Raw genomic sequence first — 25,879 nt, forward strand, 5'->3', positions numbered from 1 at the left:
AAGGTCCGTATAGTTCAGGCCATGGTTTTCCCAGTAGTGATGTATGGAAGTGAGAGCTGGACCATCAAGAAGGCTGATCGCCGAAGAATTGATGCTTTTGAATTATGGTGCTGGAGGAGACTCTTGAGAGTCCCATGGACTGCAAGAAGATCAAACCTCTCCATTCTGAAGGAAATCAGCCCTGAGTGCTCACTGGAAGGACAGATCCTGAAGCTGAGGCTCCAAGACTTTGGCCACCTCATGAGAAGAGAAGACTCCCTGGAAAAGACCCTGATGTTGGGAAAGATGGAGGGCACAAGGAGAAGGGGACGACAGTGGACGAGATGGTTGGACAGTACAGTGTTCTCGAAGGTACCAGCATGAGTTTGACCAAACCGCCCGTGGCAGTGGAAGACAGAAGTGCCTGGCGTGCTCTGGTCCAGGGGGTCACGAAGAGTCGGACACGACTAAACGACTAAACAACAACAAATGTTCCACATCTTTGGTGCGTGAAAAACCCTGAGCAGCACTGACTGGAGACAGGCAAATGGAGGGAACAAATTAAGTGAGGGATGGAGAAACCTATATCCCTCCAGGTGTATTTGGAACAACTCTCATCAGTCCCAGTCAGCATGGCCAATGGTCAATGGGATGATGAAAAATCCCGGGAGGGTACCATGTTAGCCTTGGTGAAGACTTGAAGTTTTCATCCCCCCAAAAGTTTTTGATTTGAGTTTCCATTGAAATGAGGCTGTGTTTTAATGTTTTATTGCTTTAATGTTGTATTTTAATCTTGTTTTTAAGTTGTATTTCAATCCATTTGTTTTTATATCGGGTGTTAGCCGCACTGAGCCCGATCTTGGCTGGGGAGGGCGGGATATAAATAAAAATTATTTTATTATATTTTTATTTATATTCTCCAGGCCTTACCTGCGCCAGGCAACTTTTAAAGAAAGGCAACCACTCTACAACCCAGAGGCAGTGGAGGAGAGAGATGGGATTTGATTTGGTTTGTCCCTCCAGCCACTTTCGTTTACTATAGTCTCCTAATCGAGACGAATATTGCAGGTGAAACACGGAGGACAATGCCTTTTCTAAGCAACACACATGCTACTGGGAACTCTCCGTAATTGAGCACTCCTAGCACAATAAAGCAATTGTCTGCACGAAAGCCACCCTTTGCTCACAACAGATAAAACGATCATGTAAGGAGTTTCATTTCATTTCCCACATTCAGGAAAAACAACAGCCTGCGTCCTAGTTACTGTACACATTACTTTTGGCAGCTATACGGAGATGTACCAACCAGTTGCTGGAAACAGCAGGCTCCAGGTACGCAGCCAAGACATTGTCCTAGAAGCGAACACAAGTTCCAGAGCTCCCTCCACTGCCTAATTTATTTTCCTAAATCCTTATTATCTATGCTTGCGAAACTGCCGATATTCAAGACACACAGACCCAGTACAATTATGGCAGGTGATGGGAAGGCAGAAGACGAGAGTAGCACCTTCGCCTGTGGGCAAGGGAGGTACTTTGATCTTGCAGGGAATTTTATTTACTTCCAGTTCTCTCGAGGCTCACTAAAGGTGCACAGAGAAGGGACTGTTCCACTTTCTGGCCAGTTTGTTGTTGGTTACATACATACCTCATGCAAGCATACTGTGCTTGGTTTTTAAAAAAAGAACACATATTTTTTCAGACAAGCAACGTGGTTTGCCGTGACCTCCTCTACCTGCAATCCCTCGCCACAGGCTATGGACCTGATCTAGCCAGCTTCACAAATACTGAAGGATGAGAGAGTCGTTGGCATCCATCAACCCGTGGATTTAGAGCTCCTGCTGTGGTTTTAGAGGTCTATATGGGAGAGACATGTTTTGTTGCACTTGGGGCAGATGAAATGGACCATGGCGTTTCTTCTCTGCGCTCCTCCCAGTGGTAATTCGTCCTCTGGTCACTGTCAGGTGCTCGTCCTACTCTCGAGTAGGACCCTGGCAGAGACACATGCCCGACTGACATGTTCCCTCCCTCCTGGTCAATCGTTCGGGAGCTTCAAAAGCTTTCTTCTGCCCGAACATCACAGCATCTGATGCCAACAGACATCGGCACACTTAGGGATCCGCAGAGTCTTCGCAGCTTGCGTAACAGACCTCAGGAGCTCAGCACATGGAGCACTGCAATATGGCTCCCTTTCTCTCTAGCATCAGACAGCAAAGAAAAAAAAGAACAAAGGACAATAGTCCCACTTCACGGAACACAGTAACACAAACATCCTGTCTCCGTCACTTCCCACTTTGTGGAGTCAAAACATACACCGTCATGTGATAGACAAAAATCCCATGACTGCAATCATGGAGCAGGAATTCTAATATCACTGCTATGGATACACAACCTGATTGTCTTGTCTCCAGGCGGTCGTCTGCAAGGGATTCCCACATGGGGGGATGAACATCACATTTGCAGTAAAGGTAAAGGGACCCCTGACCATTAGGTCCAGTTGTGACCGACTCTGGGGTTGCGGTGCTCATCTCGTTTTATTGGCCGAGGGAGCCGGCATACAGCTTCCGGGTCATGTGCCCAACATGACTAAGCCGCTTCTGGCGAACCAGAGCAGCGCACGGAAACACCGTTTACCTTCCCGCCAGAGCGGTACCTATTTATCTACTTGCACTTTGACGTGCTTTCAAACGGCTAGGTTGGCAGGAGCAGGGACCGAGCAATGGGAGCTCACCCTGTCGTGGGGATTCGAACCGCTGACCTTCTGATCGGCAAGTCCTAGGTTCTGTAGTTTAACCCACAGCACCACCCGCGTCCCATACATTTGCAGACATCTATGTAAAACTGAGTTGGTCTGCCAATGGGCCTGGTGCCCGAAGCCAGCTCCCCATAGAGCACATACTTGGGGGATCCTGCTGTCTTCCATTCTGTGAACGTGACCAAGCCAACATAGGTGTCGCTGAGAGAGGAGTGCAAACATGCTGGGAATATGGGCTTTGGGGAGCACATCTGTGTTTGAGACTCTGTCCTGCTACGTGATGCTCAAAATCTTCCTGACGCAGCACGTGTGGAAGGCATTGTGGCGTTGTAATCCAGCAATATCTGGAGGGACACAAGCTCCTCAGCCCTGCTGTACGCTGACAGGCGGTTACCTCTAAGATTCAGATAAGAATCTTTCCCAATCCTACTTTAAGATGCCAGGGACTGAACCTGGGATCTATTGCATGCAAAACATCCTGGAGATGTGTTGAGAAATGGCATTCGACCCAAGGTCACCCAGGAAGTTTTGTGCCTGTGTTGGGATTTTAATCTCAGTTTCCTTGGACCTTGTCCAAGCACTCTTGAACACTTACACCATACAGGCTCTCCACATAACCACTCTGGGAAGGAGAATGCATGTTAAATAGCTTCAGCTAGCATATGGGCTGCTCTTGGGAAAAGCAGAAAGGCCCCAAACCTCAACAAACAAATGCAGAGGAGACATTGTACAGTGCTGCTTGGTTATTGAACAGCATAACAAGGCTTGCTCGAATCCTCCCTCAATATTTCATTTGCGGGCAGAAGCTTTCAACGGATTTGAGAAGTGCTTTGGAGTTATGAGGGACGTGCCATATGGAGCATACACATTTTTCCACCCTCACGATCGGATCCACCAGGCTACATTCAGAATAAAAGAGCAAAAGACTAAGGCAACCAGGTACAGAATTATTAAAGCAAGCCAACCATGTGGAACCCTGGCTGAAAGCTTAAAGTTCTGCCACACTGTGCTTGTAAACATCAGCTGAGAACTTGGAAAACCTGGCATTCAGGACAGATTGTGGTGGTGGGTTTTACTTCTGCAGGTTTTTATTATCATTTAAAAAAACACCAGCTGCAATCATCTAGCACATTAGGAAAAGGTTTGGAGCCATGCTGACTGGGGCTGATGAGAGTCAGGAGTCTAACAATTTCGTCAGGTCACAGGTTCCCCACTCCTGGGCTAGACGAACCCCATTTTCCGATGTTGATGATGATGGGAGCATTCAAAAATACAACCCTCCAGCTGGGGACTGAAGTGGTACCACCAGAATTCAACCACCTTGGCCTAACATCCTGTTCCACATGGCATATGAAACAGCTCTGCCTTTCTAGTGCTGTTGCTTATAGTGTGGTTCCTTATCTAGCTTGCTGTTGGAGGACGGCAGCCACTGATAGCAGGATTACTAGATCTAGCAATGGGGAAAGTGGGTACAGTGGTACCTCGGGTTACATATGCTTCAGGTTACATACGCTTCAGGTTACTCCGTTAACCCAGAAATATTGCTTCAGGTTAAGAACTTTGCTTCAGGATGAGAACAGAAATTGTGCTCCGGTGGCGTGGCAGCAGCAGGAGGCCCCATTAGCTAAAGTGGTGCTTCAGGTTAAGAACAGTTTCAGGTTAAGTATGGACCTCCGGAAAGAATTAAGTACTTAACCCGAGGTACCACTGTACTCGGAAGGACAAGACTGGAATCTGCTGTTAGCATTTTGATGTTTTGTTTTAATTATTTGTGTTTGCATCTTGCATTTTATCCTGTGAAGAACCCCGAGATCTCATGATGAAGAGCTAGGATCTAAAGTACACCTTTGGTGCATTCAGTTACGGGCAAAAATGCTGGGAGTCTCCCCATTTCCCTTCTGACCACATATCCTTATGCTGCTTCTAAGACGTGGGTAGGCAAACTAAGGCCCATGGGCCTGATGCTACTTCTGTGCATCACATTCCTCCGGCGGTTAGACTCTTGCAATGGACAACCAAGAGACAGAAATCTGGGCCTCCCTTGCTAAATGCCCTCACAAACCCCCCTGTTCGCGAGCTCCCAGGATCTGCACTGAGCTAAGTCTTGCAGATAATGGTTTACAGCGAGAAGCAACACCATACTCAGTGATTGCTCAAGATATGTGGAGGCTAACTGGGACAATTAGATACTTACCTTTTCAGTATGCTCAACATGAGTATTAGTATAGGGATTTATAGCAATTAAAACACGTTTGCAGCCTACAAAATAATAAATAAAATAGTTGTTTTGCCATTGACATATAGGCCAAGTTGACAATTATTTTTTAAATATATTAAATAGTTGGTTTGAATTAAATGACTGAATTAAATAACTGATGTAACCCTATCTCTAAGTCGAAAAAGCTTGAAAACAATCTCAGTTCTATCAACCCAGGTTTGCATTTGAGGTAATGGAGGATGCCATGAGTTTGATGAGCACCGAATAACCAATATCCAATATACTTAAATGGTTTATAGTTTTAATTGCAATTGGGGGGGGGGGGAGAGAATCACATTTTCAAATGTACAGCTGTTTGCTCTTGACAAAAAACATCCGGATTTGATAACATTTAAGAAATTTACAGCATTTCAAAATAATAGAAAGTTAAATTCAGTATCACGACTACAGTTACAGACAGCATTTTCCCCTCTGCTGTCACACCCAGTTATCAGAAGGGCTAGTTCTGCTGTTAGAAAACATCGCTATTTCATATGAAAATTTGTTTACACTGAAATGTTCATTTACAAACAATTCTTTAACTGCTGAATCAAAGCACTGGAAGAAATACAGTGCTTTTGAATTGAAAATGAGTGTTTGTAAACCCATTTACAAACAGTTTGCTGTCACTTTTGAGACTCTTTTTGGTGCTGAACACTGAAAATGAACTCCCATGTCTTCCTTTGCTACAGTATAAAATCTTAACAGTATAAATACCTGGTGGTATTCTGAAGCCAGTGGGAAAAATCAAACACCAAATTATCTTGTACAAGTCTCATTCACTGAAGGGTGGATGGTCAGAAAGTCCCCACTGAAACTATTCCCAGTGTTTGAAGACATGACTAAGAATGTCAAAGGCTCTTTAGATCAGCTTTTACAAACCCAGGGTGCAACATTATTCCTACATTCTTATAGCATGGATACAGAATTGAAATAGAACTCTAGACTACCATCTTTTGAGGCTTAACATACACCTTTTTACATTTTTTAACTTTTTCCAAGAAAGGGCTGTGAAGCTTTCACCTGAACCTAAGTATTACATATTGTACTGCAGAAAGACAGAAATACCTGTCTTAAATCTTTTTATCCGCCTCCGCTCGTATAAAGGCTTATACCAGGTCACCACTGAAATAATACAAGCTTTTTAGGTAACTACAAAGAAGGTAGTCTTGGAACAGTATTCTCCTCCTTCTCCTTCACAGTCTCATGGCTGCCAGCGTATTTTTGAGAAAAGGCTAGAAGCCATTTGTTAGTCCCAAGAGGTAATTCTGGCACATTAGGCCTCTCTCAATACATAAGGATATCTGCAAATCCAAATCTCTCATGACTGATAAATCTAACTCCAGAATTCAGAAGACAGCATATGAAAAAGTTGTGCTCAGAAGTTGTAAGGCCTCACCTCACTAGGCATCTGCCAGTTTTTACTTGGGAATACTGAGAAACAAGGGTCTGCACAGTACTGATGGGGGGAAACCCCTGTTAAATACAATCCGTATTTCCAATGGTTATGGCTTTCAGCTGTATCTGCTGCTTTCACTGGGACTTCGGTTGTTAGAATAACTGCGGTCACTTTCACTGTCTGAGCCGTAGGATCTAGGGGGGGAAAGCCAAGAAACAAGTGAAGGTCTACACTGCTGAAGTGTCACATTTTCAAGTACAAAATTCTGCAGCAGTCCCCATTGTGAGCAGAGTGGCATGGCAAAGAAATGAAATACATTTCATTATGTTAAATATGCTTTCCAGCCCCCGCCAAAGGCTTGCTTATTTCAAGCATGGATTTTCTCAAACACTCAAATGGATGAAAGTTCAACTACTCTAATTAGAGGTATATTTCAGGATTCCCTCCACCTAGGTTGCCTTTTGCCAATTTTGAACCTACCACCTAACTTGGTACACAGACAACACCTACTTTGATTCAAAGCATCATAAAAAAGAGGTAATAGAACAAAAAGTCTGGCGTAAGACAGTAAGAAGGGACAATTTTTAAAATATTGATTTTCTTCAACACCCAAACATGGGGCAATTACACCTTTTCAGGCAATGTGGTGGAAAGCTGATGCCTTGGCACCGTAATGAGATCTAACAGTTATCAAGGTTGTTAATGGAAAACTACACATCAGGACCACTACAGGGAATAAAAAGCAGTGATCAGGTGTTCTCAGAAACATTTAAACAGAATATGAAGAGACGTTTGTGTCACTTCTCAAGTTCAACAGCTGCTTGTTCTAGCTACCAATAAAAATCAAATGTAATAACCTAGTTCTTTGTTCCTCTATGAGACCAGTTAGGCAGAGTAAGTTCTGAATCAGTTATGGATTAGATGTGAGCTAACAAACTGAAATCTAATTGAGACAAGACAAATGTGCCTTTGTTCAATAGGAGAGTTGATCTGTTTTGACTATTTTGATCACGTGTGTAGCCTGGGATCCCCTGGGGTGCAACGTGGTAGTTGTAGCTCGAAGCACCCTTCCACCACTATGGTTTCTGGAGAAAGTAGATCTGGCCACTGCTGCACAAGCCTTGGTCAGATCCAGAGTGACTTACTTATAATGCGATCTACTAGGTGAGGCATTCTGAAAAGTGTTTGGACACTTCAAACTGTTGTCACTGGAATACAGTGGTATCTCGGGTTAGACACTTCAGGTTACAGACTCCGCTAAGCCAGAAACAGTACCTCGGGTTAAGAACTTTGCTTCAGGATGAGAACAGAAACTGTGCGGCGGCGGCACGGCAGCAGCAGCAGCAGCAGGAGGCCCCATTAGCTAAAGTGGTACCTCAGGTTAAGAACAGTTTCAGGTTAAGAACGGAGCTCCAGAACGAATTAAGTTCTTAACCCGAGGTACCACTGTATGTGATCACACTGGCTTCACAGTGGAACATGTGATCACATTACTGCGGTACCTCTAGTTCCGAACTTAATTCATTCCAGAGGTCCATTCTTAACCTGAAACGTATTTTAACTAGAGGCATGCTTTCGCTAATGGGGCCTCTTGCTGCCGCCGTGCCGCCAGCACACGATTTCCGTTCTCATCCTGGGGCAAAGTTCTCAACTCGAGGTAACTCTTCCAGGTTAGTGGAGTTTGTAACCTGAAGCATTTGTAACTTGAGGCATCACTGTAGTTTTTGGGTACAGTCTGAGGCGCTTATTACCATCAAAGCCCTAAATGACTTGAGTTCAGATGACAAGGAACACCTCTTCTAATAGGAAACAGCTCACCTGTTAAGGTAATTAGAAATGATCTTGCTTTGTATTCTGTTGTCGTCACACGTGCAGCTGAAGCTTGCATGGAACACAGAACTTTTCCGCTGTGACACACAAGATGTGGCACTACCAGGCTTTTGGTATTGGGTAACTATGTAGCCTTGACATTTTACTTTTGCTCTACTGCTCTACTGTTACAGATAGGTAGCCGTGTTGGTCTGCCATAGTCAAAACAAAAAAAATTCCTTCCAGTAGCACCTTAAAGACCAACTATAAGACCTATTGCAGTCGTTAAGAGTCGTCAACAGGCTCATCACAGCTATCTGCCAACCACCCATTCCCACCACCCTTCTGAGTAATACCCCCTCCCCACCTTCTCACTATATAGAAGGGTCTGGTAACTTCTGTTTCAGTGTATCTGAAGAAGTGTGCATGCACACGAAAGCTCATACCAAGAACTGACTTAGTTGGTCTTTAAGGTGCTACTGGAAGGAATTTTTTTTGTTCTGCTCTACTGTTAATGGTTTTGGACATTTAATGTTTTACTGTACTCTGATTTATATTGTTTTGTTTTCTATTATAAGCTATATAATGTTTGGAGCCCTTGGTACGCTCCTATTTTTGTGGAATTTTGGCAACTGCACAACATTCGTAAACGATTTGCATTACTGCTAGGGACACAAGTAATTCGAACAGAGAAGGTGAAAGGCAAATGTCATTTGCATTTGTCTATACTAAGTTCCTCTGTCTAGCTGCCAAAAACCACATACCTGGACCGTCTGTCATAACTGCGAGATCTGTGGTAACTGTCACTCCTCTTGCTTCTACTTCGGCTCCGGCTCCTGCTGTAGTAACTGTCATAGGTATAGGACCTGCTTTTATGGGTGAAAAACCAAGCAATGACTTACTTTGTTTAACACTGAATCTGCCTCAATAAACTTAGAGACATCAAAGCTTTCTTATTCACAGAAAATATATCTGGATTAAATACAATATGCTAGAGAATTAAAAACTAAACTCAAATGGAAAAAAATATCTATAAAAGGCACCCATTCAGTGTAGCTATGTTTCCATTATTCTCTTTCAATTTTGAAGTAAAATAAGCCTGTTTAGAAAAGTAAGCCACAGCACCTTCAATGCATCATTTAAATTTGATGTTATTAACCTATCTACTAGAGTCATATTTCAAAAATGATCTCTTAGCATACCTTGATCGACTGTGGTGATCATAAGAGCTGCTTCTGGACCGACTTCTACTATAAGTGCGACTATTAAACAAGAAAAGAATGACATGACATTTTTAAACTGTAAGAAAGATATCCCAATATTGTGCTTGCTTATTTTGCATTAAAGCCAGTTATAACTATTTCCCCAAGTGACAAAATATGTGTTTACAGTGGTGCCCCGCAAGACGAACGCCTCGCAAGACGGAAAACCCGCTAGACGAAAGGGTTTTCCGTTTTGGAGGCGCTTCACAAAACGAATTTCCCTATGGGCTTGCTTCCCAAAACGAAATGTCTTGTGAGTTCCTGCGGGTTTTCCCCCCTTCCCCCCCCTTTTCCTAAGCCGCTAATCAGCTGATCCGCTAAAAGCTGCTAAACCGCTAATAGCGCTAATCCACTAAGCTGTCAATGGGCTTGCTTCGCAAGACGAAAAAACCGCTATACGAAGAGCCTCACGGAACGGATTAATTTCGTCTTGCGAGACACCACTGTATTTTTAAACCATACTAAATCTACAGAGTGCCTCTGGTAAGAAACCAAACGAGGCTTCAAGCAGATTTTTGCAGGAATTTATTCTCTCCTCTCCAGCACTTCCCCATCCCTTTTGCTGGTACTAACCTGTGACTCCTGCAACTGTCGTAAGAACTACTTCGACTTCTTGAGTGGCCTCTGCTGTACCATCCTCTGCTCCGGCTTCGTGTGTAACTCCGTGACCTAGAGATTTCAAGTGGATGTACTTAAAAGCTGTGCCAAGTAAGGTCCAGCTAATCACAGGGGTTCGTTTTATGGTTTTCAGAGCACATAGTGACCAATAGGCTAGCCCCATTGACAAAGAACACTGAAATGGCCTATGGGTATCAGGAAGGAGCCTTCACCACACTCTTTTCGGCACATGCGAAAAACATTTTTGTTTGCACAAGCCTACACAGATGCCTCCCCTTCATGGATCACTGCCCTGTCATGGCGAAGGGGCTTGAGTAACTCAGAGAAGCTATGAGCTATGCCGTGCAGGGCCACCAAAGACAGGCAGGTCATAGCCAAGAGCTTAGACTAAATGTGATCCACCTGCAGAAGGAACTGGCAAACCACTCCAGTACAGTGGTACCTCGGGTTACAGCTGCTTCAGGTTACAGACTCTGCTAACCCAGAAACAGTACCTCGGGTTAAGAATTTTGCTTCAGGATGAGAACAGAAATCGCACGGCGGCAGCAGGAGGCCCCATTAGCTAAAGTGGTGCTTCAGGTTAAGAATAGTTTCAGGTTAAGAACGGACCTCCAGAACGAATTAAGTTCTTAACCCGAGGTACCACTGTACTTTGCCAAGAAAACTCCATGGACATAAAAAAGGAGAAGCTTTGAGAAGAAAGTGAGAGTTTCCAAGGCATGTTCTGGTTCATGGGGTTACGGAGAGTCTAAGACGACCAATCAACAACAACACAGATACCTACAATGCTGATATGGTTTCGGTTTCTTGCAGGGTCTAGTTTTCTGAATGATTTAATTGTTTTTACTAACAATTGTTATGTTTTATTCTTTGCCATCAAGCGGCATATACATTTCATGAAAGAAATACAGGCAACCAAGTGTTTGTGTGTGCTTAAGGCACACACAACCACTGACACGCATGCCGTTTTTGACACAAAGGGGGAGGAGAAACAGGGACGGAACAGGCATGTGTGCATCCCAATGACTGCCCATAAAGAAATAGCTATGCCTATTTGTAAAATGCAAGTAATTTTACTTACCTGTAAGAAGAGGTGGAACTTCCCGATCGACTTCTGGAGTGACTGTAGGAATGGGATCTTGCTCTGTGCCTGGATTTGGGGTCCGACTTGCTTCGTGACCGGCTATGGCTCCTTGACTGGCTGTTTTCCCGTGTGGGAGAATCCTCCTCGCTAGAGCTCTCGTGGTTCCTCGGTCTCCGATTCAGCCGGGCAGTCTTCCTAACTTCATCAAACAGGGAGCCTGGTCTAATTTTGTTTTTGCTTTTAATTTCTATTCTTAAACCTTGTGGCTTTGACTCAGACGACGAGGCCACACTTTTGGCTTCGGAAGGATTACTAGCAGCTGCCGGAGCTGCAGGCTGCAGGTTCCCTACTCCCTGTAACGGTTTCCATTTATTATCAGCCACGCTGCTCTGAGGATTTTCCACCAGCTCAGTCTTCAGCACACTTTCCACAGCAGCAATGGTTGTGACGGGCTTAGATCTTTGTTTCTCTGTCTGTGTGTTGCCTTCTTTGCTACCAATCAATTCTCTAGCATCAAGTCCTGGTTTTGCACTCTCCGCTTCAGAGCTGCTTGGCACATCTGTGCTCTTACTAACTTTAATGTCCTGCAGGTTCACCTTCAGACTTACTGGAGAAAGTTCCACATCAACCTTCAAGGGCGAATTATGCTCAGGGGTACAAATCTCCATGTCATCCATCTGGGTAACATCCACCTCATTTTCATTATTTACTTTGGCAGCACCAGCGCCTTCCGAAATTTCCGTATTTTTTTCTGAATTCAGAGCATGTGCTGATGTTGCCTCTTCCCCATTAACTTTACAAACATTCTTAACGGCAGGTGATGTATGGCCCACAGTTTTATTCTCTTCACTGAGCTTTTTGTCATTCCCCGTTTGCTCTTGGAGGATTTTATCATTTTCAGAATCCTGATCTTGCTTTTTATCTGTTTTTGTCACGACTGGCTTCTCTCTCTCACCCTTGGTGCGTGGCTTTACAGGAATGTCTTCTTCTTCTTCCTCCTCCTCTTCTCCAAACTCCAGAGGCGGCTGCCAGTGAAATGTTTCCTTTCGCTTTTGGGCCTTATGCTTCTTTTCTTTTTTGACCTTGGATTTCTCCTTCGCTTTTTTGGAATGTGTCTTTTTGAGGTTCTTTTTGGAGCCGTGTTTTTGCTTTCTGGATTTCCCCCTGGCCCCTGAATTGGAATGGGAGCTCTCCGTCTCAGAAGGGGAGAACTGCTTGCTCGTCTTTAGTGTACCTGAGGAAGAATCCAACTTTGTCTTGCACTTGCTGAGGCTGAGATCTGTGTCAGAGTCCGATGTGGCTTCACCTTCTTCCTTGCTAGAAGACAATCTTGAATCTTCCTTAGAGTTCCTGTTTCCGCCTCTTTCTGAATTTGATTCTGAGTCCCACTTACTATCGGCACGCATTTTCCTTTTTGCTTTTCGACCGCTTCTTGGGGAGTTCAGTTTCTCCTCCAAAAGTCTTTTTTTTGAATAGTCACTGCCCCACTCAGACCCGGGCTTTTCTTCATTCCCATCGCAAGCGGTGCTGCTTTTCTTTCGCTTCCGGCTTGCTTTTTCTTGCTGCAATGGCCCTTTTTCCTGCACTGGCTGTGGTTTTGTCACCTGCTCACTATCTGTGGAGAAGTCCAGAGAAGATCTACTCACGCTCTCCCTGTGCTTCTGAGAAGCCGCATCTTTTGCATATAGAAGAGTACTTTCAGAGCTGCTTTGTCTCTTCTTGGACAAGTGCCCACTTTCTTTCGTTTTGCTTTTCTGTCGGTCATCCTCACTTAGAGAAAAATAAGATGACGACCCACTATAGCACGACCGGTCACTGGGGAATTTATGAACTGAATGGGATCTAACCGTTGATCGAGATCTTGAGCTGGATGGACTTCTTGATCTGGAGTAAGACTTGGAGTAGGATCTACTTCGAGATGTCCTGCTCCTCGACCTTCGCCAACTCTCTGAACTTCTATCACTGTGGTTTTTTGAATAATCACTGCGGTCACTATCTGAACTTTTCCGTCGCTTACGGTATGAAGAGGATGTGCTTGCATCTTTGACACTTACTAAACTGTAGGCAGTCTGGGTAGGCATCAAGTGAGTGGTCTTTGCTTTCATTTCCTGAATTCGCTCATAGGATGGTTTCCAAGGCTTTTGCCCAGGTTTCCATCTAGAAGGCGGAGGACTGTCACTAAGTGATATGACCGGAATGCTTTCGGCAACAACGGGCTGTATCACAACTTTGTCATTTTGTGGCAATGCTGCCATGACAGGTTCGACTGCAACAGGCTTGAATTCATTTAAACGAGCTGTGACATTTTTTGGAGAACTGGACACCATCTTCAGATGCTTGGAACTGGACCTAGATCTTGATCTGCTCCTAGACTGAGAAGACTTAAAAGCCATTCTTGACCTAGAACTTCTTCTGGAATAAGATCTGGATCTGGTTCTGGATCTGGTTCTAGACCTGTAGTATGACTGGGAGTCCCTGCTTGACGGGGACAATGAGCTCTGCTTATCTCTATCAGATTTGGACCAGTCCCTTCTGGAGGAGTCATCTCTAGAAGAAAGTGAGGAAGAGCGGGACACCCTGTCCCGATCACAAGGCGATTTTGTCCTTCTAGCAGAAGAACGAGAAGATTCTTTCTCTGTTGAAGTAGATAACCTCTTCTTTTTAATTTGCTTCTGCTTCTTTAAGTGTTTTTGCTTTTTGGCCTTCTTTTTGTGCTTTGCTTTTTTCTCTTTCCGGTGTTTCTTGTGGTGGCGACCGTATTTAGCACTACTTAGGTCAGAATAACCATTATGTGACCATGACCTTGACCTCTGAGATAGACTTCTTTCATCCCACCTTCCTGGGTCACTCAACCTAAGAAAAAAATGAATAAAATGTTTATCTGTATCTTGTGAGCACCCTGAGATCTTTGGATGAAATATAAATTTAATTAATTAATTAATTCATTAATAAGCATTTCCTTGACTATGCTTGCTTAGCTTCTAAAGTTCTCTAGCAGAGTTTTCAGGAGCCATACAGCATGGGTCTAAAGACCTGGATACATGATCTGCAGATGCCTGGAAGTACTGGGCTGGTATCTTCCTAAAAAGGCATCTTCCTAAAAAGGCCCTCAACAATTAGCACACATGAAACTGAGAGCAGTATCTCTACCTCAAGTAAAGAAAACCAAAATGACAGAACTACATCTGAGTGGATAAACAAAGCCTCAAAGGAGTTGCTCAAATATGATCCAACAAAATTGTGTTAATACTCAGGAACACGTCCTCAGAGCAACTAACTTGGCTGACTGTTCAGATGAATAGTTTTTTTGCATAAGTGTGTACCCATGGAATTCATTCCAAAAGCAATCCCATGGGGGGGGGGGGGGATTGTTAAAGCTATGATGGTTGTTCACTGGGAATGAAAACAGCCCAGGGGGCGGAGGGTGGGGCAAAGGAGCTTCACAAAATGCAAATAAGTAAAGTTTCATGAAACATATTTTGGGGGCAAACTCAACAGATTTTCATAAACAAAAATCGTTCCATGTTAGAATTTGTTTTAACCTTGTTCATATAGGTTTTTTTACAATGCAGCCCCGAATTGCTTTAATACAAGAAGTTTCTGCAAGCGAGTAAGATTAGCATATGTCACCCTGTTCCAGGTAACAGGATGTAAACTAGACGCAAAGCACCCAAGTAAAATTTCCCTACCCAATCAGCCCTACTCTCTTATTTGTAGCCATCTAAAAATAAACTCTCTTACCAGGTACAAAGTCTATCTAAACTGCAGTGCAATAGATGCTTTACAGAATCTGCTATTACCACTCTCTTTATTCATCTTGTGCCTATATGTAATCAACTTACTATTTTATGGGGCAAGAATAATTTAAGAGAGCTAGTCTTACTTGTCTCCTTTACTCCATTTTTCTCCACTGGGTGGCCTATAGGCTCTTAACCTCTGCATTTCTTCTTTCCAGTGTGGCGGAGTTTCACTGCTCTCATCATTATCAGATTCTGAACACGAGCGAGAACGAGGTGGTGTATGGTACCGCTAGAAAAATACAACAGCACAAGCAAAATTGTATACAAAATCCATAATACAATAGCACTCGTACACAATCATCAAGGCTTATCTACGATTAAAGACAAATGTCTGGGGGCAACCATATACTGAGCATATGTTACACCCAAATCTGGAGATTACTTGCAGATTTTCTGTGCAGGTAAGCAAACCTTGCCAGAGGAACTCTGCAGGAAGAGAAAATGAAGGTACGAGAGGAGAGATTGTTCAACTTGGAGAAAGATCTTTTGTGACAGGAGAACAGAGAGCCCACAAGAAGCTAAAATACAGCATCTGGCTAGTGGGCTTTAAAAAATCATCTCTACTTCTACTCTTTCTGTTCTTTGCCATATAAAGGTTCTGCAAGCAACAGGCAAACACTGCAATACATTTTGATAATAGTTTTCAGTTGATTATTGCTACTCGACCTTTTGAGGTCTCACATTCTCAGCCAATTTATAATGCCTTACTATCAATCCCCATCTCCATTTAGAAGAGAAACCTATTATCACTATTTTTCATTCAGTGCTATTTTTATAAGGTAACTTGTTTATTTTTTTAAAAAAAATATAACCATTTGGTGTGTTTTTAGCTCCACTCATTTTTTATTCATGTTGGGAGCTGTCCTGGATCCCGCACTTGGAGAAATAGAATAAAGAATACTTTGTAATTAACCTCTTCATTCCTGCTTCTGCATCCAGGGACAAGTATGAATTTTTGTATGCAAGTGGTCAGCAAACAGAGGTAGCTTTCAAACACTGGCCAAAATAAAGCTCTCATGTAAGTTACAAATCTTGAAGGGCGGGGGGAAATATGGAAAACATACTATTGTGCCTCTCCCTCTGATTTTTCTTCCAGATTTAGATACTGAAGGCTTCTGGTCATTCAAAACCGGGGCTACATCAAGCAGCTTCCTTAAATATTAAGAATTATACAGGTATAAGGAAAACAGCACTGGCAATAATATATGTTTCTTACAGTCAAATGTTAAAGACAGTCCAAACTGAGCAAGTGACTCAAATGGCCACACACTTAATTGCATAGATTTTTCTTTGCTAAGACACAGTTCAGAACCATCTGGATGGCACTCCCTCCCCTCCCCAAAAGTTACAGAATTTTCACCCAAGGCAAACGAGTCTCTACAGTTCCTAGCTGAGAGGTGGAATCACATACTGTAAAAGCATTCCTTCATGTGGCTCCCCTGCTGGATCACCTGGACATCAAAGTTTTCACTGGGGTGTCCCCAAGAAAGACGCCTCTTTAAGGAATCCAATAGAGAAGAATCTGACTCTTCCTGAAACGAGTTTCCCCAAAGATGCTGAATAGCTATGAGACTAACCTGACCAAGGGTCTACACCACATGGTCCAAGAATGAAATGGGCATGTAGGATTCCTCCACCCTTTGCTGCATATACCCCACTAGGTATGAGAGAAGTATCTGGGGACCAGGAATTACTCCTTTGGAAACATCAGGGGTTATAATGGTCAGGACATAGAGAGTTCATGCTGAGGATCTTTCTAAACCAAAAGCTGGCTAACATTTAGAGAAAACAAAAACTGGAATCCAATACTTTGTGACTATTCTGCACCCTTGTCCCATATTTTTTTTTAACGGCAACTGGTACAATAGCTGGCTAGATGAGACATTTCTTCCATCAAAAAATAAAGACCTTGGTTTCCTACATGTAAAATACATATTTTTTTTCCAGCCATGGGAGTACGCAAGCATCCCATCAAAATTCAAGCATATGAACTGCATAACTGCTGAGGTATTATTGCAAGTTACAACAATCCTCCACTAACTCCCTAACTGCAAATACACAATTGGCTCAAGGACTGCTTAAAAGGAGCAGTCCCACAGAGAAGGAACAAATACAACAAGAAGAAAATTGCTGCATACGGCTCAGGCTCTGTATTTATAACTGGTGCGTCTCTTCTGAGCAAAAATCTGTTTTCCGGTACTGGTGGAATTTCTTCAGGACGGACAACGGGCTTGTCCCTCTTCGCATTTGAGTCCACTGCTTTTTCATTTTCTTCGCTTCTGTCAGGATGGCTGAATAGAAAGAGCAATTTAGAATACACACACACAATTTTTGAAACCCAAATGAGAACTGCATGTGTCAGACTGTATTCTGTATGTGACAACTTTCTACATCAATTTTCCTTGCATTGTAAGAAGCTTTTCTCAAACTTAAATAGCCTGACGATGAATCAAACTCCTAAACTTTTTACTTCCTGAATTTCTTTTAAGTCAGCACAATTTACTTCTCCAGACAAGCAGAGAATTAAGGCCTGCAGGTTATCTGCTTCTATTCCTTTAGATAAGCTGCATTAATTTACTTGAGGGCAAAAAGTGGAATTCAAAGAGCTCCAGTAGTGACATAGATTTGCATATGGCAGGGTATGCAATGGCTCTGTATGTAGGTTAAAGAACTAGGCAATCTGAGGGGCTCCCTCTTATCAAAGTGTGGTGTTAATAACTCTCCCCCGCTCCCCACTCTGTTTCTATGTTACTCTGTGTCACATACTGCTGTTTCTCCTCTATTTCTATAGGTCAGGGATGAGGAAGCTTTTTTGCCCCAAGGGCCAATGCCCATGGTGAGCAGGACCAGAGGGCAAAAGTGGGTGGAGGAATGAATGAGAGTTTTGTACTGTAGGGATGTACCGTATTTTTCGCTCCATAAGACACACCTGACCATAAGGCGCACCTAGTTTTTAGAGTGGGAATGCAAGAAAAAAAATATTATTGAAAGGGAGCGCTGAGCAGAGCCTGTATGCATCCCAGGCTCTGCTCAGCGCTCCTTTTCACGAGCCGCGTGGAGCATGTGTGCGGCGCTTGCAGGCTTTTCCCAGAGAAGGGAGAAGGGCAGCCCTTGGGGAAAAGCCCCCAAGAACCACACACACTCCGCGCAGCTCTTTAAAAGGAGTGCGGCTCTTGGGGGCTTTTGCGGGAGGTGGAGGAAGTGAGAGAGCTTCCCCCACCTCTGTCCCTTCCCCCACCTCCTGCAAAAGCCAGGGATAGCCGCGTGAAACCTCCACAGGGCAGCGGGATGAAGGCTCCCCGCTGCCCTGCAGCGGCTTTGCGCGGCTAAGCCAGAAGCTAGAACAGCCAGAGGGAGCGCTGCGCAGTGCTCCCTCTAGCTGTTCTGGCTTCTGGGGTAGCCCGCAAAGCCTGCATTCACTCCATAAGACGCACACACATTTCCCCTTACTTTTTAGGAGGGGAAAAGTATGTCTTATAGAGCGAAAAATATAGTATCTTCACATATCCCTCTCTATTTTTCATTCAGACAAGTGAAAGGAATAATCAGGGTTTAAGCATGCTTTGCAGCCAAGCAATAAACACTATGGTGCAGGTTCAGTGAAGGGTGTGGCCTGGGGAAGAGTTACAGAAGCTATATATGGGGGTCAGGGGGCCATACTCAGCCCTTAGAGCTATGGTCTTCCCTCCTGCTCCAAGTTCATGGGCTTAGCAAGAAGCGAGGCTGTCCAAAATAATGACTGTGGAGCACAGAAGAGCTCAGAGTGTTGGTGGAAATGGGTGTTGTTGTTTTTAAGAGCTGAAAGCTTCATTTTTGTTTTTAAAACCTCACAATGCTCCGCTTTTACAAAAAAGCAAAACAAAACCAGAGCCCTTCAGAATTCAGCAGCCACATTCAAAAGAGCTTCATGTTGTAAGACCTATTTGTAGGCATGTAAAAGCTTTGGGGCTGGCTGTTTTTAGATTCTCCATTATAGCAAATGGGAGAACACAAGTGTTTGATTTTACACAGGGTAGCTTGGAAACTCACACATAGGTCAAAGCAGAAGAACACAGAGCAACTCAGAAAGAGATAAGAATTTAAGAATGCACAGCTACAAGGCAAATATTGGGACCCATGAATACCCCTACTCATTTTACTGTGATGTGCTTTAGCTTAAATGGTTAGGGCTGGTTAATAAATGTCAGCATCAATTTATGTAACATGTCAAAGTCAACTTCACAGATTATGCCCTGGAATATTATTTCCAAATGCAGAAAGTCTGACAGTGAGACAGTTATCTTCACTGCAAGCCAAGAATCTTAAAATTTGGTGCTCAAGAGAAGCTTACAGGTCTATGAACAGAAGTGAATAAAACATTAAAAACTTGATAAAACAGCTTATTCATCTCTTCTTGTGATAATGTATTAGATACCTTCTTTGGCTTGATGCCCGTTTGTTCTTGGGTTCCTCCTTTTTCTTCTCTTCCCTTCGTCGCTTCCTTGACTGTTTAGCTTTCATTCTCCGCTTGCGTTTCCTTTTCCTACTTCTCTCACTTTCAGATTCACTGTCAGATGATGATTCTGATGAAGTAGATGAGCTGCTGGTGGAAGTATCTGAAGCTTTTGAGTGAGCAGACACCTTTCTCCTCTTCTCCAATGCTTAGGATGGGAAAGTTAATACATTCTTGTAATTCACACTGGGAACATATGGATTCACATTCAGCATGGTTGGTAAAACCACAAACGCAATGAACTCTGGGGATCATGATTAGATCATTACACTTTTTTGTTTGTTTCTAAATATTTGAGATAGTATGCTAGTTCTAGCCATACTGAGTGACCACTGGGCAGACATAAAAAGGCTACACTGGCAATTTGGCATTAACCAAATGCTAGACAATTTAATGCTGGACAATGCAGCCATGGTTTACTGCCATTTGCCTTGAGAAAATGCATCCAGATACATTCATATAAAATCAACGTGCTGGTTATCTGTGGGAAGACAGGTATTGTGCTATATGTCAGCAACTGATATTGTAAAAGTATTTAACTCTCAATGTCACCCCCAGCAAATATACATCTTAATTCCTGCCTTGTTTTTTAAATAGCCCTGAAGACTTCTTTCATCCAGGTTCTTAACTTTTCCTTCCTGCTTTCATTTTCCTGTCTTAAAGATGACATAAGAATGGATACTCATAGTGCTTTATTGTTTAATGTAAAAACTGCAGCTGCTGAGGGTACGCACACACAATATAAAAGACTCTGGGATGCAACTTATCTGCACTTGCTAGTCCAACAGTGCCCACTGGATAGTTTCTGCACAGGCATCAATGAAGTCTTTTTCTTTCCAAGGCCCTCCATAACATCAGTGTGCACCTCCAACACAGCCAGCCCCCCTCTTCTGTCTAGCAACCTGGTCCACAAGTTATGCCACTGGTAGTGATGGCTGTGGTACAGATGAGGCCAAGGGCAAACTGGAGAGAAAATGAGCACCACACTCTCCTGTGGGAAAAGTGATGCCTACATCTGGATAGATCATAGTCTTATGCAGAGTAAAAAATAATAGGCCATCTTAAAAAACAAAATCATAAAGAGCAGGGTGCTGACAGATGCATTGTGTTATAGCAAGGGTGGCTAATGCACACCCAGAGGCTCCACCCAGCCTCCAAGAGATTTTCTGTGGTCCCCTACTCCAATCTGTCTTATTGTTATTATTACTGCTCCTATGGGTCCCCTGTCATGATGCCCTAAGGTTTGTTGTAGCCCCTTAAGGATGTGCCCCTAGTCCATTTTGTCATGTGCCACACACACACACACACACACACACACACACACACACACAAACTGACCCCTTCCAACAGGTCCCATGCTCTTATTCTATGATGCCAAAAGGTTTATGGCCCCAAGATACTCCAAGGTTTGTCTTCAACTGTTAAAAATAAAATGACCACACACCCCTCTACACTTTGGCCCGCAAGAGGACTGACCATGGGCCAATGAAGCTCTTGGCCTGAAAATGGTTAGCCACTCATGTTAGAGAGTAAACTCATTCTACGTAGTCAACTTTATCATGAAAATGTCCCGTTTTACTATGATTTAAGCTTAGAAAATTTGATCCATTATTTAAACACTTAAAATTTAATAAGGAAGCACACTTCTAATATTCCTATATTATCCTAGGTTTAACAAATGAGTATTTTCCAATGTGCAGCCCACATTCTCCCAAATGTAGCAACACAATATGACCAAACTCAGTATAATGTTACAAAATGGAAACATAGTAAAAGCACATAAAAGGGGGTTTCTCTGAGTTGCAGAATACCTAGATCCAATACAAATTATGATATTAACTCATAGATTTCGAGGAAGTATGCAATGGCTTACCATCCTTTGCCGATTTTGTAACCAGCAACCCACAGTCAATAACTCGCACATCTGCATATGGCCTACTGGCAGTATCAGTTTTCAGATTTTCTATTTGTTCTATTACTTCAAAACCAGAAATAACCAATCCAAAGACAACATGTACACTGCAGAAACAGAAGATGCAAAAAAGTGCACTGGTTTATATGCCAGCAGTAATTGCTTGGAGTGACTTCATGCAACAAATGTTCTCCTTAACACAGAAAATTCATTTAAAAAGAGGTTGTGTTAAGAAAGCTTTAAAATTATTGGCAAAATGCAGAGCCAATATGCTATGTCCTGTTACATGTTTTATGTCAGACACATATGGAGTCACACATTACACACTTTTAATTACACACATAGGTTGTTTTTAAGGTGAAGTAAATTGGGCTTTTTAAAAAGCAGTTTTTGCCTTTCCTGTTCAATTTCTTTATGTGTTCCTACAGCAACCAATATGTATCTCATGTGCATATCATAAAGAGAATAGGAGACACATTATTGCCCTTTTACTTTTAGAAGAACAACTCTAAATGATCTTATATGATACAAGGATAAAAAGTGGGGTGGAAGAACAGAACAACCATGTATAATTTACAGAATGCACTGAACTTTGGGACTGAGCAGAGATTTGAGCCTTCCTGGTTTAAAAGTGCATGTCCAAGAGAAATTTCCCATTGATTTGGCCCAAATGGCCCTAAAGTGCAAGAATACAAATATCTGTATCTTACCCATCAAGATGAGGAGCAGGCTTTGTAGTTCTGCTTAGCATCAACATAAGGTGATTTTTTTTTTGTGTGTGTGGAAAAAATCAGTTGTTCAGATGAGGAGGTAAAAAGGCAGAGTGGCACATAAAACAAAAAAGGAAGGAAAAAAACAGGGCCAAGTTAATAATTTTTGCATACAATGCTTAAGATTCATATGAAATTCAGGAAATGGAATATATTTCAATAATTACTATTACTACAGCATAAAGCCACACTTCAGTTATTCCTCCAGTTCAGGCGATATGCATGCAGACAGAGCACATACATGAATAACTCAGTTTCACTGTGGCTGATATTGGGCAAATAATTGTACATGTGCACAAATTTCATCTGTTGCAACAAGATTCATACTGCTCTACTGAACAGCATTGCCATCTGGTTCTTACCAATAACACTAAAATGCGGCAATAATAATTTAGGTGCTTGTATCAACACCGTATGCTACACAAAACTTTAATTATTAGACAAAAAAGGGGATAAAATCAGTTTCTGCAAAACAAATTGGTTTCCCGCTATTCTTCTGGGTCTGCAAATCAGATTCAAACCTTTTCACTAGAGACTGGTCTACAGCCACTGTTCTAGAAAAGTATCGGTAAAATTTATAGACGGTCAAGTAACACCAAAGGCTAGCACTGAAATCTTGTTGACATCTAATCACAACTATGTCCCATTGAATTCAATGGGGCTTCCATCCAGGTAAGTTTGCGTAAGACTGCAGCCTTAGCTGAGACTCTTAATTTATTGAACTCCAAGTCCTGTTTCTGTCTACTCCTACAATGGCTTGTATTTTAAAGAGATTAAAAAATAATAACCAGGAGGTAAATGCTGTATTTGAAATTTCGTTCCTCTAAACACCGTACCGGTCACTACTAAACCCTTTCAAGTCATACATTCCAACAGTTCCCATCTGTCAACGGCTCAAGAAGAGGATGATACAACAGATTTCAGGGGAAAAGTTATAACCCAAGTATAGCACACACCCCTTCTGTATACCACGCAGAGAATTTTGGTCACAAAAAGCAAGAACCACCACTGAGTTCATTATTTTGATTAAGAGTCCTCCTCCTAAGTCCTCTTAACCTACGTTCCAGTCTTCAAGATAATCAAATATTCCTGTTGAAAGTTTCCTATAAACCAGCAAGTTCATTATCAGGGTCCACTGTTCTTGGCTGGCTTTGGTAACCAAGTCAAAAAGCAATGCTTGTTTGAGTGCCTTGCCTGAACAGCAGCCCAAGGAGCCCCCTGCCTCCCTATGGGAAAGTGAGGTTCGGAGCTTGCCCATCTGGTCTCTGTTTGACCAGGGTGCTCAAGGCACTATTACCAAGTAGCAGCCAAGGACTCTTCCCATTTGTTCTGGATTAAGAAAGGGTGGCAGACTTACTGCCTGGCCCTGCACTGTGGGAGGTGTGGCAAGACTGCTGTACAGCAATACTGGGACCCTCAGTGGCCAGACAGCAGTGGTATACATACAACATAGTGAGCAGAAATGTGGAAGGACAGAAAGTTTTGCACCGCACAAACCTAAACGTGGGAAACCTGTGATTTGCTATACGTCCTGAAAGACATCTAGCTATCCCTGAGCATCACACCTGAGGCAAATGCTTACCTTTCAGAGAACTATCCGGAACAGTGAATATTAAGCAGGTGGTTAAGTGTTCCTGACACCAAAGAACATTGAAAAACTAGTGAAGGAGCGCAATGCGCTACCAAGTATTACCTTGCTGGTACTTGGCTTTGGGCATCCTGTTATGATTACTGTTGTTCCAACTATGTTGGTAATGCACAGCCAACATCCCACCAAGATTATGTATGTATGAACCGCCCTTCAGTAAAAGGGATGATCATTTTGATAATCTGATTCTTTACAGAGCTCACATGGTGCAGTATGTGATATACAGGAACTTGAATTGCAAGTTCAAGTTTTACTGCATCAATGGATGCACTGGGTAGCTACTGGCAAGTCACTCGGTCTCGGTTCCCTTATCAATAAAATGGAACCAATCTAGCAGAGCTGCTGCAAGGATGAATAATGCACACTGTGAAACAATCCACATTCTATGAATTAAAACAAAAGTTTAAGACAAGTCTGATTACAATTCATAAAATAGTTACCAGAAACTACAGTCCAAACACCACCAGCTTTCAAATGGAAGTCTGATAATTAACTATTAAGGGTTTGAATATTTCACCATAAAATGGTATTTCTTATCTAAATGTTTAAGGGATTTTAGAATATTTTCACTACACAGACATTATTAACATTTTCAGGAAGGTATTGAGGAAGGCAGAAGTGCTCTGACCAACAATTTGAATAATTTTTATTTGTTTATTTATCCCCCTCCCCGTGCTTTAAATATTCTGATAAACTTTAAACTTTGTATTTGCATGTTGTTAAATAAGATGGCAGGTGCCTGTAAATACAATGTTTTAACCAGCGTTCCTTCCTTCCTTCCTCCCTCTGGAAGTCCATTATAGAATTACAGTTTAAGAACACAAGCTGGTGACATACCCATGCCACACATTTTCAAAGGTGTAAGCATAATTTCATCCTAGTGAAAAGCACTGCATATCGAATCTTGCTTGCTCCTCTTCCCCCAAAAAGCAAAGCAACTAGCTTTCTACAAGTAATTAATATATTTTGATATTCTACCACAAAATAACACCTTGGGTTCCCCCCCCCCCCAAGCCGAGAGAATGAATACTTATTTAGGGGTTAAAATAGTGTTGTCATATAGACCAAACTGCTCTGCTCAAAACAGGTACTTCCCCCCCAAGAAGAACTTCAATACCACAAGATTTAATGCACATATGATCAGAAAAGGACAAGAAAGACAGAAAAAAAGAGAAGAGAAAGAACACAGCCTTAGAGGAATGAGACATTACCTTTGGAGCGCACGATGTAACACTGTTTCTGTAAATTTTACACAAAAATGGCAAGAAATAAATTGTAGTACAATTCCAGACAAAATTGAGTCTATGTTTAATACAAATTTAAAATATTTTTCAAGTGAATGCAGTTTTCAAAGTGTATGCAAAACCAAGAAAACTTTAAAAAGAAGGGCTCTAAATTTTCTTCATGTTCACATTTAGAAGGTTGAAGTAAGTTGAGAGTTATACCAGTAAAGATATGTCCTGCTTATATGTCCTGCTTTGAAGTGTCACTACAAACAACGCACTCTATTAAACCTTTGCCTAGAAAAGAACTTTTTACTGAAAATTTTCAAGAGTATGCAACTGCACATGTGTAGAATTCAGTGTAAGTGATTCTGGCATCTGAGGATGAATTTGTATTGTACAGTATATTATGGGTTACAGTATATGCAAGTCAGACTCCAAGTAGACCCACTGAAATTAATATACACGACTACCTTAGGTCTACTAAATTTAAGTTAGCTGCAACCCTATACCCCTGTTATAAGGGACCATTGAAAGGAAGATAAGCTAATGGAGAACATTAAAAACACAAAAGTCCATACTTTCTTGAGTAACTATGGACACTAATTTTAAAGTCTTTTTCACCTCACAGAAACTCTAGCAGTACAGAAAACATTAAAGGCAGTAAAGCTTTAACATACAAAAAAGCCAATCATATGAAAGAGACAGCATTCCCTAAACTTAACATAGTCAGGAGTGATGGGTCAGAAAAACAGTAACGGATGATCCAGTCTTAAAAACTTTTTTGCCAGGATATAAAATGAACCATGTGGTGATATTGCAGTTTCAATACTTTTGCACTGTAGGTGTTACTGTTATTCTTTCAATACGTCAA

The 25,879-nt window shown here is 42.4% G+C and overlaps 2 protein-coding genes across 7 annotated transcripts in view; both read right to left on the bottom strand.

Annotated features, from left to right (window-relative positions):
* Window positions 1-25,879, bottom strand: part of LOC310827797 (vasoactive intestinal polypeptide receptor-like) — a 306,828-nt gene that overhangs the window by 59,776 nt on the left and 221,173 nt on the right. The window lies entirely within an intron of this gene.
* Window positions 5,231-25,879, bottom strand: part of NKTR (natural killer cell triggering receptor) — a 36,445-nt gene continuing 15,796 nt past the window's right edge. For 2 of the 6 annotated variants that reach the window (XM_083703923.1, XM_083703925.1), the window contains 11 exons: window positions 22,075-22,104; window positions 21,326-21,471; window positions 19,375-19,600; window positions 17,099-17,251; window positions 16,025-16,112; window positions 15,044-15,189; window positions 11,158-14,013; window positions 10,032-10,127; window positions 9,399-9,458; window positions 8,961-9,065; window positions 5,231-6,581 (listed from right to left, as the gene is read on the bottom strand). In XM_083703923.1, the coding sequence (XP_083560049.1) occupies window positions 6,503-6,581; window positions 8,961-9,065; window positions 9,399-9,458; window positions 10,032-10,127; window positions 11,158-14,013; window positions 15,044-15,189; window positions 16,025-16,112; window positions 17,099-17,251; window positions 19,375-19,600; window positions 21,326-21,471; window positions 22,075-22,104 (3,985 nt within the window). In that variant the 3' untranslated portion in view covers window positions 5,231-6,502. Of the gene's footprint in view, window positions 6,582-8,960; window positions 9,066-9,398; window positions 9,459-10,031; window positions 10,128-11,157; window positions 14,014-15,043; window positions 15,190-16,024; window positions 16,113-17,098; window positions 17,252-19,374; window positions 19,601-21,325; window positions 21,472-22,074; window positions 24,823-24,993; window positions 25,722-25,879 lie in introns of those variants that run through there. The other 4 variants (XM_083703927.1, XM_083703928.1, XM_083703924.1 and 1 more) reach the window with 4 other exon arrangements.

This window comes from Podarcis gaigeae (genome assembly GCF_964106915.1).
Source record: "Podarcis gaigeae genome assembly, chromosome: 12".
NCBI lineage: Eukaryota > Metazoa > Chordata > Lepidosauria > Squamata > Lacertidae > Podarcis > Podarcis gaigeae.